Consider the following 12,808-nt stretch of genomic DNA (forward strand, 5'->3'; position numbering starts at 1 on the left):
AGCCTCACGACGGCTGGTGCCGCCGACATGGGAGCCTTCGCGGAAGGGGCTTGTGGGAGAATGGTTAGTAGGTATGGTTGGTAGGCGAACAGCCCGATGGTTAGCGAGCCTCTGGATGGTTGGCCGGAAATCGTTTGCCGGCGGAGTCTGTTTGGGATGAGAGTAAGGTTGGTTAGCGTGGCATGAATGAAACGTGAATGGAATGATTGTTTAGCAGGCGTCCTCTCGACAGAGGGCAGTGAGTGAGAATTTGATTAGCAGGCGTCCTCTCGACAGAGGGCAGTGAGTGAGAATTTGATTCGCCTGGCGGGACAGGGAGACTCCCGACGGAGGAGGCCTGCGTGGCCGGAGGACGGGTCGACCGTCGTTTTGGAGGAAGTGAGTGGGCGTCCTGGAGAGGGAGAACATGTTTAGAAGAGGGCAGAGGAGGAGGTACCCGCCACCCGACACATCCACCAGTCAATGTAGGTACCGCGCTGGAAGACACCATGGACTTCTGGGCATCGAGCACGGAGGCGGAGGAAGGTCTGACGTAGGAGGAGAAGGCGGAGGACGACCAGTGGCCCGAGGCTTGCAGGATCAGGACGGAGACGCCGCTGGCAGCAGCGGTGGTGGCGGCTCCGATTCTCAGGGAGTGGCTGGAGTATAGCGGTCAGGAGGGAGACCACATCTTAGGAGCAGCGAGCGGAGATGGGAGGCGAACTCTCTACGACGACCTCAGACGAGCCCTCCAACGATGACTCCGGTCATCTCGGTCCTTCGTACATCTGGCCAGCTCCTTCGTGCTTCCGCACCGGTATCTTTCTTTAGTGCGTCTGCCTAGGAAGGTGTGGGACGTCCTCTCGATCGACGCCCAGCGTTGGTTCCCGCGGTGCGGCCTTGGCCGGGAGTTCTCGATGGCGGTGGCAGTGACCAGCTAGTCTCCTCACTGCTATCTTCTCTGTTATACTTGGTAATGGCCCGTACGGATGCTCGTTGGTGATGTGCTCATCCTGGTTGATGTCAAGTACCACGGAGACATCCTGGTGCAGCACCCGTCCAGGGATTTCCGTGGGGCGGAAGTGTCCGGCATTCACGCCGAGGAGGAGGACGGTCTCCGCCGTAGCAGGGAAGAAACTGGTCTTAACGTGGAGGGGGAGGAGCACGGAGGAGAGGTACCTGACCACGGTGCCGGACTAGTAGACGCCATGGATCTCTGGGCATCGAGCGAAAACTGGGCGTCGTGATGTTTGACGAACGCGGCAGACCCGAGGGGAAGGGTTTGACGAACATAGGTTCTTGGGCTATGGCTGACGCAGTGGACGTGGAACCGAAATTATTAATAGTGATATGGCCGACTGCGGGAAACTATTCCGCTTGGAATTCCCCCCCAAAACTGAAGTGGGAGCGTAGCACGGTGGCCTGAGCTCTCCGAGCAACGGAGGCTGTGAATAGGTTATGGCTTAATCCATTTAGGCCTAAGGCGGATTCTAAAAACGCCTCTGAATCCTGACCTAAGGTTTCTGAAAAACTTCAAATATTTATAAAGCAGCATCGAAATTTTACATTTGAATACTGTACGTACTGTATGGGTTCCCGGCCTGAGGGGGTAAGATACCGATAGGGGTTCCCGCTCGGAATTGGGTTGAGGTGAGTGGTTTGAGACGTTGAGTGGGTGGTTACCTATGAGTTTAGACATTACGGCGCAGTTGAGACGTTGCGGTGCGTGGCTGTCGAGCTTAGCTGGTGCAGTGCATGGCTGCCAGAGAGTTTAGCTGTTGCAGTGCGTGGCTGCCGACTGAGTTTAGCTGTTGCAGTGCATGGCTGCCGGCTGGGTTTGGCTGCTGCAGTGCGTGGCTGCTGATGGGATTAGGCTGCGGTGGATGGCTGACGAGTTCAGCTCGGTGGGGGTCCGTGTTGAGGCCTAGCCGGGAACCTGGCCTTCCAGGCATGCGTGAACAGTGCTCGTTTCCCTGATGATCGCCGAGCAGGTAGCTGGACAGGAGGGGCACAAGCATGGAGTTAGTATGGTCGGACCGACGTGGCAGTTGGAGTGAGAGTAGAATATTTAAGACTTAATTGACGGGAGAAACAATGCAGTTGACGGGTGAGTAACAGAGAAAATCTTAATTAGGTACGGCTCGGTGAGCACGGTCTCGCCATCGAGAAGGTCGACATAGGCGGACCTGAATCCTGAGAGAAGACAGACTATGCGCCCACTGCGCGTGAATGAAGTGGAAAGCGAGCTACGCTTTCTAACCATGTGTTGAACCGAGACATCAGAGACACGTACTTCCCACGGATTACAACTGGAGATTGAGAACGTGACCCGTGGCGAAAACTCCCATATCTGCTGGGCGAGGTACGACAATGTGCAAACGCGGCAGCAGATTTGAGATTTGCTGTGAAAGGAGAGGAATACCAGATGGAACACGGCCGCCCTGAAGACAAGCCATTTGTATGTTTGCACTATACTATGTATAAATGAACGATTTAGGGGGACAGCGGGAAGCCGATCCGCGCACTTGAGCCGATTCCTGAGCAAACGCAATGTGATAATCACAACTGTGAGAAATGAGGGGTGCTGGTGAAAAGGGGGCTAGCTCAATTAACTAGGTGGTGAAAGGTCAAGTGAACGAGCGGTGCCGGCATGAACATTAAATGCCGTGAATGATAGGAACAGAGTGGCGTAAAGAGGGACAATATGGCAAGCATTTTCCCTTCATTGACAAGTAATAATGGAGCGTTCTTGAGGGTCTAACGTCGATCAGGGGGTTAGACATGGAATGAAAACCCGGGAATAAACCACAGCAAAATGTGACTTATTGAGCTGATAGTGGGAGCTCCGACCTGTGAAGCTCACGGCTTGTAGATCAGCTATTTGAACGTGTTCACACTGACACACGCACGCCTCTCTTTTCTCTCTTCTTCTCCTCTTTTTACTTTGTTTCTTTTCCTCCTCCTTCTCTTTTTTCTCTTTCTCCCTTTCTCTCTTCTCTCTTTTTCTTTTTCCTACGATTACGCTCAACATCTCATCACAATCCACATGATTGAAGAAAGAATCTGGAGCACTAGTAGATTGCCAGGGCATGAATGAATGGGGCACCGAGTTGCCATGTTGGAGGAGACAAGCGCCAGGTCCGCAAAAACAAGTCACGAAAACTAACTTGAATCATTATGAAAACGATCCGACAGCGTCAGATAATTTACCAACATGTAACACTGAGGGTGCTTCGAATGAACCGTGGGTTTAAACAACGGCGTCCACCTGGTAAGTGATTAAATAAAACAAGCCTGAGACGCTTATAATGAGCGGACGTGGCAACCTGACGGCACCGGACATGCTCAGAGTAGTCTAGGAGTCTAAGATACGATAGTGGTGACGCTAGTGTAGCGCCGGCCGCAGCTAGAAGAAAAAGCAGGCTTTAGACTCTCTTTATAAGGATAGATGACGAGGAGTTTATCATTGGAACGCCACCGGTCGCTCCGTTTATTATTATTCCATCCAACAGCTCATCACAGCCAACACTGGCGCATCACAACACTGCGTCATCAAAGCACGCCAGCCTTCAGGCAAAAGCAAACGATCCTCGAGCCTACACTAGTGTTGACTCTCGTGGCAACAATGGAATGCGGAAGTGCTCGTTCTATCTCGGGGGAAAGTTCCGCCAAGGAACAAAGTTTGGAACTAGACAAAGCGTGTCGCCACTCTACACTGTGGACGAACTAAAACGCCGTGTATGATTTTAGACCTGCAGCCTGATCTATGCTACGTTCACAGGATGACCGGTAGCTTACTGCCGTGAAAGCAACGTTTAATGCATGATCGCCCAGACGCCACCTGAAGCAGTGCGAGACTGGTGGCATGAGGCATTAGCAGCAGTATACACTATACAGCATAAGCAGCCTTGTAACGGCAACGCACGACATACAAAGCACTGAGCAGCAGCAAGCAAGCAGGGTAAAAAGTGGCTAGTGCGGAGGCAGCATCGGAACGGAATCGAAATTAGGCTGTTAGCAGTTACGTTTGTTTTGAAGGTTGAACCATTCAGGTGGATAAATAGCAGTGACGAGCAATTAGAATGATACTGTATCTGATGGAGGCATGCAGGGCCTGGGACGCTGGCGAAACACCCGACGGTGTGTCCTGGGATGAAAGCTGCGGCCGTGGAGGAGTTTGTTGACTCTTGAACTTGGATGGAAATGACGAATGAAGAAGGTGAGCTGTGAGCTCTCGAACGTGTCTGTGTGCTACCTGAACGGAAGCACAGATGAGCGAAGGGAAGTGAGGACCGTTTATAAAGGGGTGCGGACAAGGTAACGCAGATCTGATTGGAGCAGACGGATGATGGAGCATTACAGCTCTAAGTTGAACTAACGTTAACAACTAAAACACTATATATACACTATATATCACTGTTTCCACAGACACTGGGTCGGGACCCATTTATCCCTTTATTTATTTATTTGTTTCCTACATTTTCTTTTTAATTAGTATAATTTCAAAACATTTAAAGATGGAGTACCACGATTTTTCTTCCACCCTAAAACATGATCATCAGGTATTATTATAATATAAGGAGGAAGAACTTTTTTCCAAAAAGTGTACAGTATTTGTTAAAATCATGCTTTTATGTGGACACGCCCACCAGTTCATTGAGTAGCGGAGAGCGGCCAAGGTTGTACCACGTCATGGTTGTAACATGCACGTTATCTCTTGATCGGTCAACGCCACCATGACCCCATGGCGTCAGTATGTTTACCACATCGTACTCTATCGGTCAACGCCACCATGACCCCATGGCGTCAGTATGTTTACCACATCGTACTCTATCGGTCTACGCCACCATGACCCCATGGCGTCAGTATGTTTACCACATCGTACTCTATCGGTCAACGCCACCATGACCCCATGGCGTCAGTATGTTTACCACATCGTACTCTATCGGTCAACGCCACCATGACCCCATGGCGTCAGTATGTTTACCACATCGTACTCTATCGGTCAACGCCACCATGACCCCATGGCGTCAGTATGTTTACCACATCGTACTCTATCGGTCAACGCCACCATGACCCCATGGCGTCAGTATGTTTACCACATCGTACTCTATCGGTCAACGCCACCATGACCCCATGGCGTCAGTATGTTTACCACATCGTACTCTATCGGTCAACGCCACCATGACCCCATGGCGTCAGTATGTTTACCACATCGTACTCTATCGGTCAACGCCACCATGACCCCATGGCGTCAGTATGTTTACCACATCGTACTCTATCGGTCAACGCCACCATGACCCCATGGCGTCAGTATGTTTACCACATCGTACTCTATCGGTCAACGCCACCATGACCCCATGGCGGCAGTATGTTTACCACATCGTACTCTACTTGCCCACCATGACCCCATGGCGTCAGTATGTTTACCACATCGTACTCTACTTGCCCAGAAAGTTTCAAGTGTTTACCTTCATCCTACTGGGAATTATGGGCAAAAAACTGGCTTTTCTCAAAAGGCGTAAAATGTTACACCTGGAGTATCTGTGGGCTACAGTTTTTTTCTTTGATGTTGGTGAGTAGAAATCCACATGGATGTCTTCATGCTTATGTTCTTCATTAGTTTGCATATTGCAACGCAATGCACGTTGCGTGCATTGCGTTGCACCCACAGCCGCACCCACAGCTTAGGGGAGGGGCTGATAGTGTGATGTCACTATATTACTGTTTAAATGTCATTGGCCCGTTTGACTGTCAAGGGTTCAGCCTCCAGGAAGAAACCCTAAATACAAAGTTAATGCACCATTGCATATAAAAACGACTCCAGGGTGTCTACTGAAGTATTGTCACCTCATAGACACATACAGTAGACTCCAGGGTGTCTACTGAAGTATTGTCACCTCATAGACACATACAGTAGACTCCAGGGTGTCTACTGAAGTACTGTCACCTCATAGACACATACAGTAGACTCCAGGGTGTCTAATGAAGTACTGTCACCTCATAGACACATACAGTAGACTCCAGGGTGTCTACTGAAGTACTGTCACCTCATAGACACATACAGTAGACTCCAGGGTGTCTACTGAAGTATTGTCACCTCTATAGACACATACAGTAGACTCCAGGGTGTCTACTGAAGTACTGTCACCTCATAGACACATACAGTAGACTCCAGGGTGTCTACTGAAGTACTGTCACCTCATAGACACATACAGTAGACTCCAGGGTGTCTAATGAAGTATTGTCACCTCATAGACACATACAGTAGACTCCAGGGTGTCTACTGAAGTATTGTCACCTCATAGACACATACAGTAGACTCCAGGGTGTCTAATGAAGTACTGTCACCTCATAGACACATACAGTAGACTCCAGGGTGTCTACTGAAGTACTGTCACCTCATAGACACATACAGTAGACTCCAGGGTGTCTAATGAAGTATTGTCACCTCATAGACACATACAGTAGACTCCAGGGTGATAATGAAGTATTGTCACCTCATAGACACATACAGTAGACTCCAGGGTGTCTAATGAAGTATTGTCACCTCATAGACACATACAGTAGACTCCAGGGTGTCTAATGAAGTATTGTCACCTCATAGACACATACAGTAGACTCCAGGGTGTCTACTGAAGTATTGTCACCTCATAGACACATACAGTAGACTCCAGGGTGTCTAATGAAGTATTGTCACCTCATAGACACATACAGTAGACTCCAGGGTGTCTAATGAAGTATTGTCACCTCATAGACACATACAGTAGACTCCAGGGTGTCTAATGAAGTATTGTCACCTCATAGACACATACAGTAGACTCCAGGGTGTCTAATGAAGTACTGTCACCTCATAGACACATACAGTAGACTCCAGGGTGTCTAATGAAGTACTGTCACCTCATAGACACATACAGTAGACTCCAGGGTGTCTACTGAAGTACTGTCACCTCATAGACACATACAGTAGACTCCAGGGTGTCTACTGAAGTACTGTCACCTCATAGACACATACAGTAGACTCCAGGGTGTCTACTGAAGTACTGTCACCTCATAGACACATACAGTAGACTCCAGGGTGTCTACTGAAGTACTGTCACCTCATAGACACATACAGTAGACTCCAGGGTGTCTAATGAAGTACTGTCACCTCATAGACACATACAGTAGACTCCAGGGTGTCTAATGAAGTACTGTCACCTCATAGACACATACAGTAGACTCCAGGGTGTCTAATGATGTACTGTCACCTCATAGACACATACAGTAGACTCCAGGGTGTCTACTGAAGTACTGTCACCTCATAGACACATACAGTAGACTCCAGGGTGTCTACTGAAGTATTGTCACCTCATAGACACATACAGTAGACTCCAGGGTGTCTACTGAAGTACTGTCACCTCATAGACACATACAGTAGACTCCAGGGTGTCTACTGAAGTACTGTCACCTCATAGACACATACAGTAGACTCCAGGGTGTCTACTGAAGTATTGTCACCTCATAGACACATATAAGGACAAATAAGAAAATTGTGGCACACACAAAAACATTTTCATGAATAAAAAAAAGAACACAATTCAATGATTTATTTTCAGTAGAAAAAAAAAGAAAGACAAATCTAAACATTCCATGAATTAGAAAACAATTGTTTAAAAAGTATTGAAAATAGCTGATCTACAAGCTCACAACGCGCCGTGAAGCCTGTGACCCACCAAAACGTTTGGGAACCACTGCACTATATATTCTCCATGTCTAACAAAAACAAACTTTTCAGTCACATGCACGTTTATCACTCAAATCAGATCAATCCAGGATTCCAGCTTACGTCGTCACTTCAAACTCATGCCATCTGGACGAAGATGCAGAACTTTGAAATGTGTTTTTGTGTATACTGGGAGTGGGGACTTCATGTAGTCTTGGTGTCACGTTGTTATGTACGATGTTGTTCTCTGCTATATGGTTATGTGTTTCTGTTGGAACAGACTGAAGATGAATATCTCTGAGGGGACAATAAAGATAATAATAATTATTATTATTAGAGGTTTTATGACATTCATTTTCATTTCTTTTTCTTTTAGGTTTTATGACCTCAATTACACCCAAAAAACCTGAACTTTGAACATTCAGTGGATTTTCTGTGGTCTGAAGTTTTCTTTGGGGTTTTTTGGGCCTTTTGAGCTACAATGAAAACAAGCAACACAGTGAAACAGTGACATCTGCTGGCAAATCCCATTGACATATATGGGATTTGCAGTAAGTGATGTCACTTACCGCCGGCAAATCAGAGCACCTGTTTGAGCCAGAAAACCCCAGATCACAGAAAATATACTGAATGTTAAAAGTTCAAGTTTTTTGGGTGCAATTGAGATTAGAAAACCTAAAAAAAAACAAGAACAATTCCAAAACCTTTTTTTTAATGTCACAATCCCTTTAAGGAGAGGAAGATGAGCCGCATACAGCGCACACTCATCGAGCTGAAGTACGGCGGTGGTGAGATGGAGGGTGGAGGTGGCGGAGGAGGAGGAGGAGGTGGTGTCTCCTCCTCCCAGAAGCAGATGCTGTCGGGCGGGGAGAGCCTCTCCCGGATGCCCTACCTGCCCCAGGGCGGCGAGATGGACCCATACAAGCTGCAGGAGGTGATCGAGACGCCGGCGCACAAGGCGGCCAAGCTCAACTACATGGAGGTCAGGGGCTCCGGGGCGGGGGAGAGGGAGAGAGAGCGGGAGAGGGAGAGAGAGAGGGAGAGAGAGCGGGAGAGGGATATGTCGCCCCAGGACAACCCTCAGGGCTCTGTGGCGGAGATCTCCACCATCGCCAAAGAGGTGATTTTCTTTTATTTATTCAGGAATATATGATTCAACATGTCAGTTGACCGACCTCCTGTTAGTCAGACTATACTAACGCTTAAACCTTAACCCCACATGTTAGTCAGACTATACTAACACTGAAACCTTAAAGGCTCATACATAGTCTGGATTTACGTTGGTGGGGTGACCACCGAACTACAACATGACGTCACGAGCCGCGGTGAAGAGCAAACCACCGCCACCGCTCCAGCCCTTCTCTCTGTTTTTACTCACCACCGCTCAATGTTATTTCAGCTCCGGTGGTCAGCTCACCACCGAAGCGGTGGTCACCTCGTCACCGAAAATCCAGACTATGAATAGGCCTTAACCCCACAGGGAGCTAAGAGTGATCAGCAGCACTGCTTACTTTTATCCCGCGGGTGACCAGAAGTCCCCCCTCATTTCCAACACTTTTTAGGCGTCCCACAAATCGAGACCCTGTCCCACATTGTGACTGGCAGGCATCAAATTGCCCTAATAGTTTGTCCCATAATAGTTGGCTTACTGTTGTAAAGCTCTTGTCTCTTTTCCTGAAAGATGTCTTTAAGCCTAACATGAGAAATATCCCCTATAGGCTACAGTACCAAGTCCGCCATACCACCCATGACCAAAATGTGCATTATAAAACAAAATGTGAGACGCCAGAGGGGTTTAAAATAGGGCCGGGACTAATTGCGATTAATTTAGATTAATTAACTACAGAAAAATGTATCGCGATTAACTACAGATAAATTAATCGGACCTTTTTTTTCACCGCGGAACGTTTCTCACTGGGCGCTTTTCTATAGTACTGAAAACTGGAAATAATAAAAAATCACCCCATTTTGTGTTGCCTAGAACTGGAGGTCTGACAAAAAACAGTAACAATATGAAGTAAGTACAGCTTTGTGATGTCACTGAGATGTACTTGTTACTGTTACTAATTATTTTTCAGACCTCCAGTTCTGAAAACTGTGACTTTTTATTATTATTTTCACAACAGGTATATTAATGACAGTAAAATGTTGAAAATGAGTGGTATCCTGTAGTCACTATTCATTGATTCACTGGGATACCAAAAAACATTAAAAAAAAAGGTTTCTCGCTGTTCTCGGGTTGAATATTGATATGCGATTAAAATGCGATTAATCTAGATTAATTAATCGCAAAGCCTCTGATTAATTACATTTTTTTTTTAATCGAGTCCCAGCTCTAGTTTAAAAACAAAACGATGGCGAGTCAATATTAGGCCTATATGGTCGAATATGACATCAAGGCATTTAATAGAAACTTAAGTAACACGTTGCTAACGCCATCCTGTCACACTTGGCCACACACGAGCAATGATCCTGTCCCTCAAATGAACAGTTTGGATCTGGTCACGGGTGATTTTTAACACACTTTTCACACTTTTAGACCATATCCGTGGTCATCCTATGGCCATACCTAACAATGGATGCCATTTTTTTTTGAAAATTTTCATTTCTGTGTGTTTTTATATCAAAGGTCCATAAAAACGATTGCATTATTTATTTATTAAAACGAAAACGTGCTGCGTGATGACGTGTAGAGATACACATCGATAAAAGCCAATAACAATGAAGCTCACCCGTTTAATTTCCCATATTTGTGCGTCCGTCCAGCACAGCTGCTACTGATTGCAGAAATCCTCCGTTTTTATTTCCATTCCAGATAACATCCAGACAGTGTATTACTCGGTTTCAACTTAATCATCACGCTAAAATATGTATCCGAAAACATTATAGGGTAGAAATAAGCCACATAACAGTAAACTGGTGTAGCTGGCCGACAATCTGATTTGTAAACAAACAGACACCACGCTGTTGCGCATAGCATTAGCCACCGTCCCTAGCTACCGTCCCATCGCCTGAAGGGATGCGACGCTCTGATTGGTTCAGAAACTTCAGACCGGTGTTTCATGTTGAAACACCATTTTCATGTTGTTCACCATTTCCGTTTCACTACACCTTTAAGCGAATGCTTCATTGTTTTGACTGGTAGCAAAAGTAGCAGATTCACATACTGTATGCTAATTGTGATGCTTTTGTGTGACGCTGTATAATGATGAAGTGAGTAGGGCATTCAAACATTATCCATTTCAGGTGGACAAGGTCAACCAGATCATCAACAACTGCATCGACGCGCTCAAGTCCGAGTCCACCTCCTTCCAGCAGGGGGCGATGAAGTCCCCGTCGTCAGCGGGCAGCGGAGGGGGCGGAGCCGTGTCCACCGCCGAGCCCCAGCTGGTCATCCTGTCCGAGCAGGGCGAGCGAGGAGGGGGAGAGAGGGGCGAGCGAGGCGGCGGCGAGTTCCTCTCGCCGGTGTACAAGGGCGGAAGGGGGCGGAGCTACCACCACTCGCTGCAGCGCCACCACAGCATGGAGGCCCCGCCCACCTCCAAGAGGCCCAGCACCTCCTCCTCGCCCGGCTCCGCGCGGACGCCGCGCTCCTTCCGCTCCGACGGCGGCTACCGCTCCTCCGAGAGCCGCTACATCGAGAGGTCCTCGCCCGGAGAGCGAGGTACGGCACGCCCTTCTCGACGCCTTTTCTTTCAATTGATTGATTGATTGATTGATTGATTAGTCAGAAATGTAAACAGCACGTGACACAGTAAGACATTAACCCATTCTGACCTGAGATCAGATTCTATAAAAGTCTTCTACATCCTGACAGTTTTCTGATAAAGCTATGTTTCTGTGTCAGTCGTTCTTCGATTTTTCAAAAAATAGCAGACGTACAAGCTCGTATCGCGCCACTCGGTGGCGCGATATGAGCTTGTAGGTCTGCTATTTTTAAATAGCTAAAGCATAACATGATGCTGACACCAAAATGGGTTCCCGTTCAGCTTGGGTTAAAGCTTAAATGGATAACACAAACAAAGTCCAGGGGATTGGGTCCTATCAACATAGCATACAAAATTAACACAATAATAATACATGTCATCAGCAAATACAAACACTGCAGTGTTTGTATTTGTTGATGACATGTATTATTATTATGCTATAGCGACTGGCCAAGATACTATGAAAACATACTGTATCTTTGTCACCCGTTCTCCTGTTTTGTTTTGTTTTGTTTTGTTTGTTCGACCACAAATGCTAAGAAATAAGGTTAATTGTTCACCTCATGGCATCCTATAGTTTCAACTTCCGGAATGATATTTAGATAGAGATAGATTCTTTATTTCTGTGTCATGCACCAAAGGCGCCCAGCCCACATGGACTTACAGGACACACCACAAACATTGCTTCAATATTGCATTGTGTAAAAGAAACATTTTTACACAAACAAAACATTCTGCCTCATTTCCCACGATTTGCATAAAAAGTCTGCCAAAGCAAAAATACCCCTCCCAAAACAAAACTCCAGCTTCTCATAGTCCTCCAACCAGAAGAAGCCAGCACAGATGGTTGTCATCTTACAAAACAATACATGTCTTAACTCTTCATATAAAGGGCAGTAAAACAAAAAATGAATTTCATTTTCAATTTCTTTCAAATCACACACTAGACACACTCTGTCCTCCTCAGGAGTACCAATGAATCTACCCGTTTCTAAAGCTAATGGTAAGGTCCCAGAATGCTAACCTGACGCTGCCAGATCCAAGAAGCTTGCTACACAAATTTGTTTCACAGCTTATTGGGATCTGGGATCGTGGAAGCAAATTCGATGACGGGGCTGTTCCTTTTTTTCAAGATACTTGGTAGATGATTGGATGGGACCGTCTGTCTATCACCGTGTGGGCGTGCAAACACAACCAATCATATTGACGTGTCTATATAGCTTCACATCCGGTTTCGCACATATCCCGCCCTTAGCTCACCCTGATTGGCTCGAACCGGGAGCGGTTCGGTGTTAGCTGAACTCCCTGAGAGGTCCCAGATGGTTGTGGTGTTGGGGAACATGGTTACCCAATACCGCCCCCATCTGGCAAAGTCAGGTTACCAGAATGCAGCTGTGCACAAAAATATCTCTGATAG

The 12,808-nt window shown here is 46.9% G+C and overlaps 1 protein-coding gene across 1 annotated transcript in view; it reads left to right on the forward strand.

The window, feature by feature from the left end:
- Window positions 1–12,808, forward strand: part of LOC310859207 (protein ELFN1-like) — a gene marked incomplete at both ends in the record, with an annotated part of 28,422 nt that overhangs the window by 14,520 nt on the left and 1,094 nt on the right. The window contains 2 exons of the mRNA XM_083765608.1: window positions 8,418–8,804; window positions 10,931–11,348. Coding sequence (XP_083621734.1) covers window positions 8,418–8,804; window positions 10,931–11,348 — 805 coding nt within the window. The remainder of the gene's footprint in view (window positions 1–8,417; window positions 8,805–10,930; window positions 11,349–12,808) is intronic.

The sequence above is a fragment of the Protomyctophum parallelum genome, assembly GCF_964188405.1.
Source record: "Protomyctophum parallelum genome assembly, chromosome: 5".
Classification (NCBI taxonomy): Eukaryota; Metazoa; Chordata; class Actinopteri; order Myctophiformes; family Myctophidae; genus Protomyctophum; species Protomyctophum parallelum.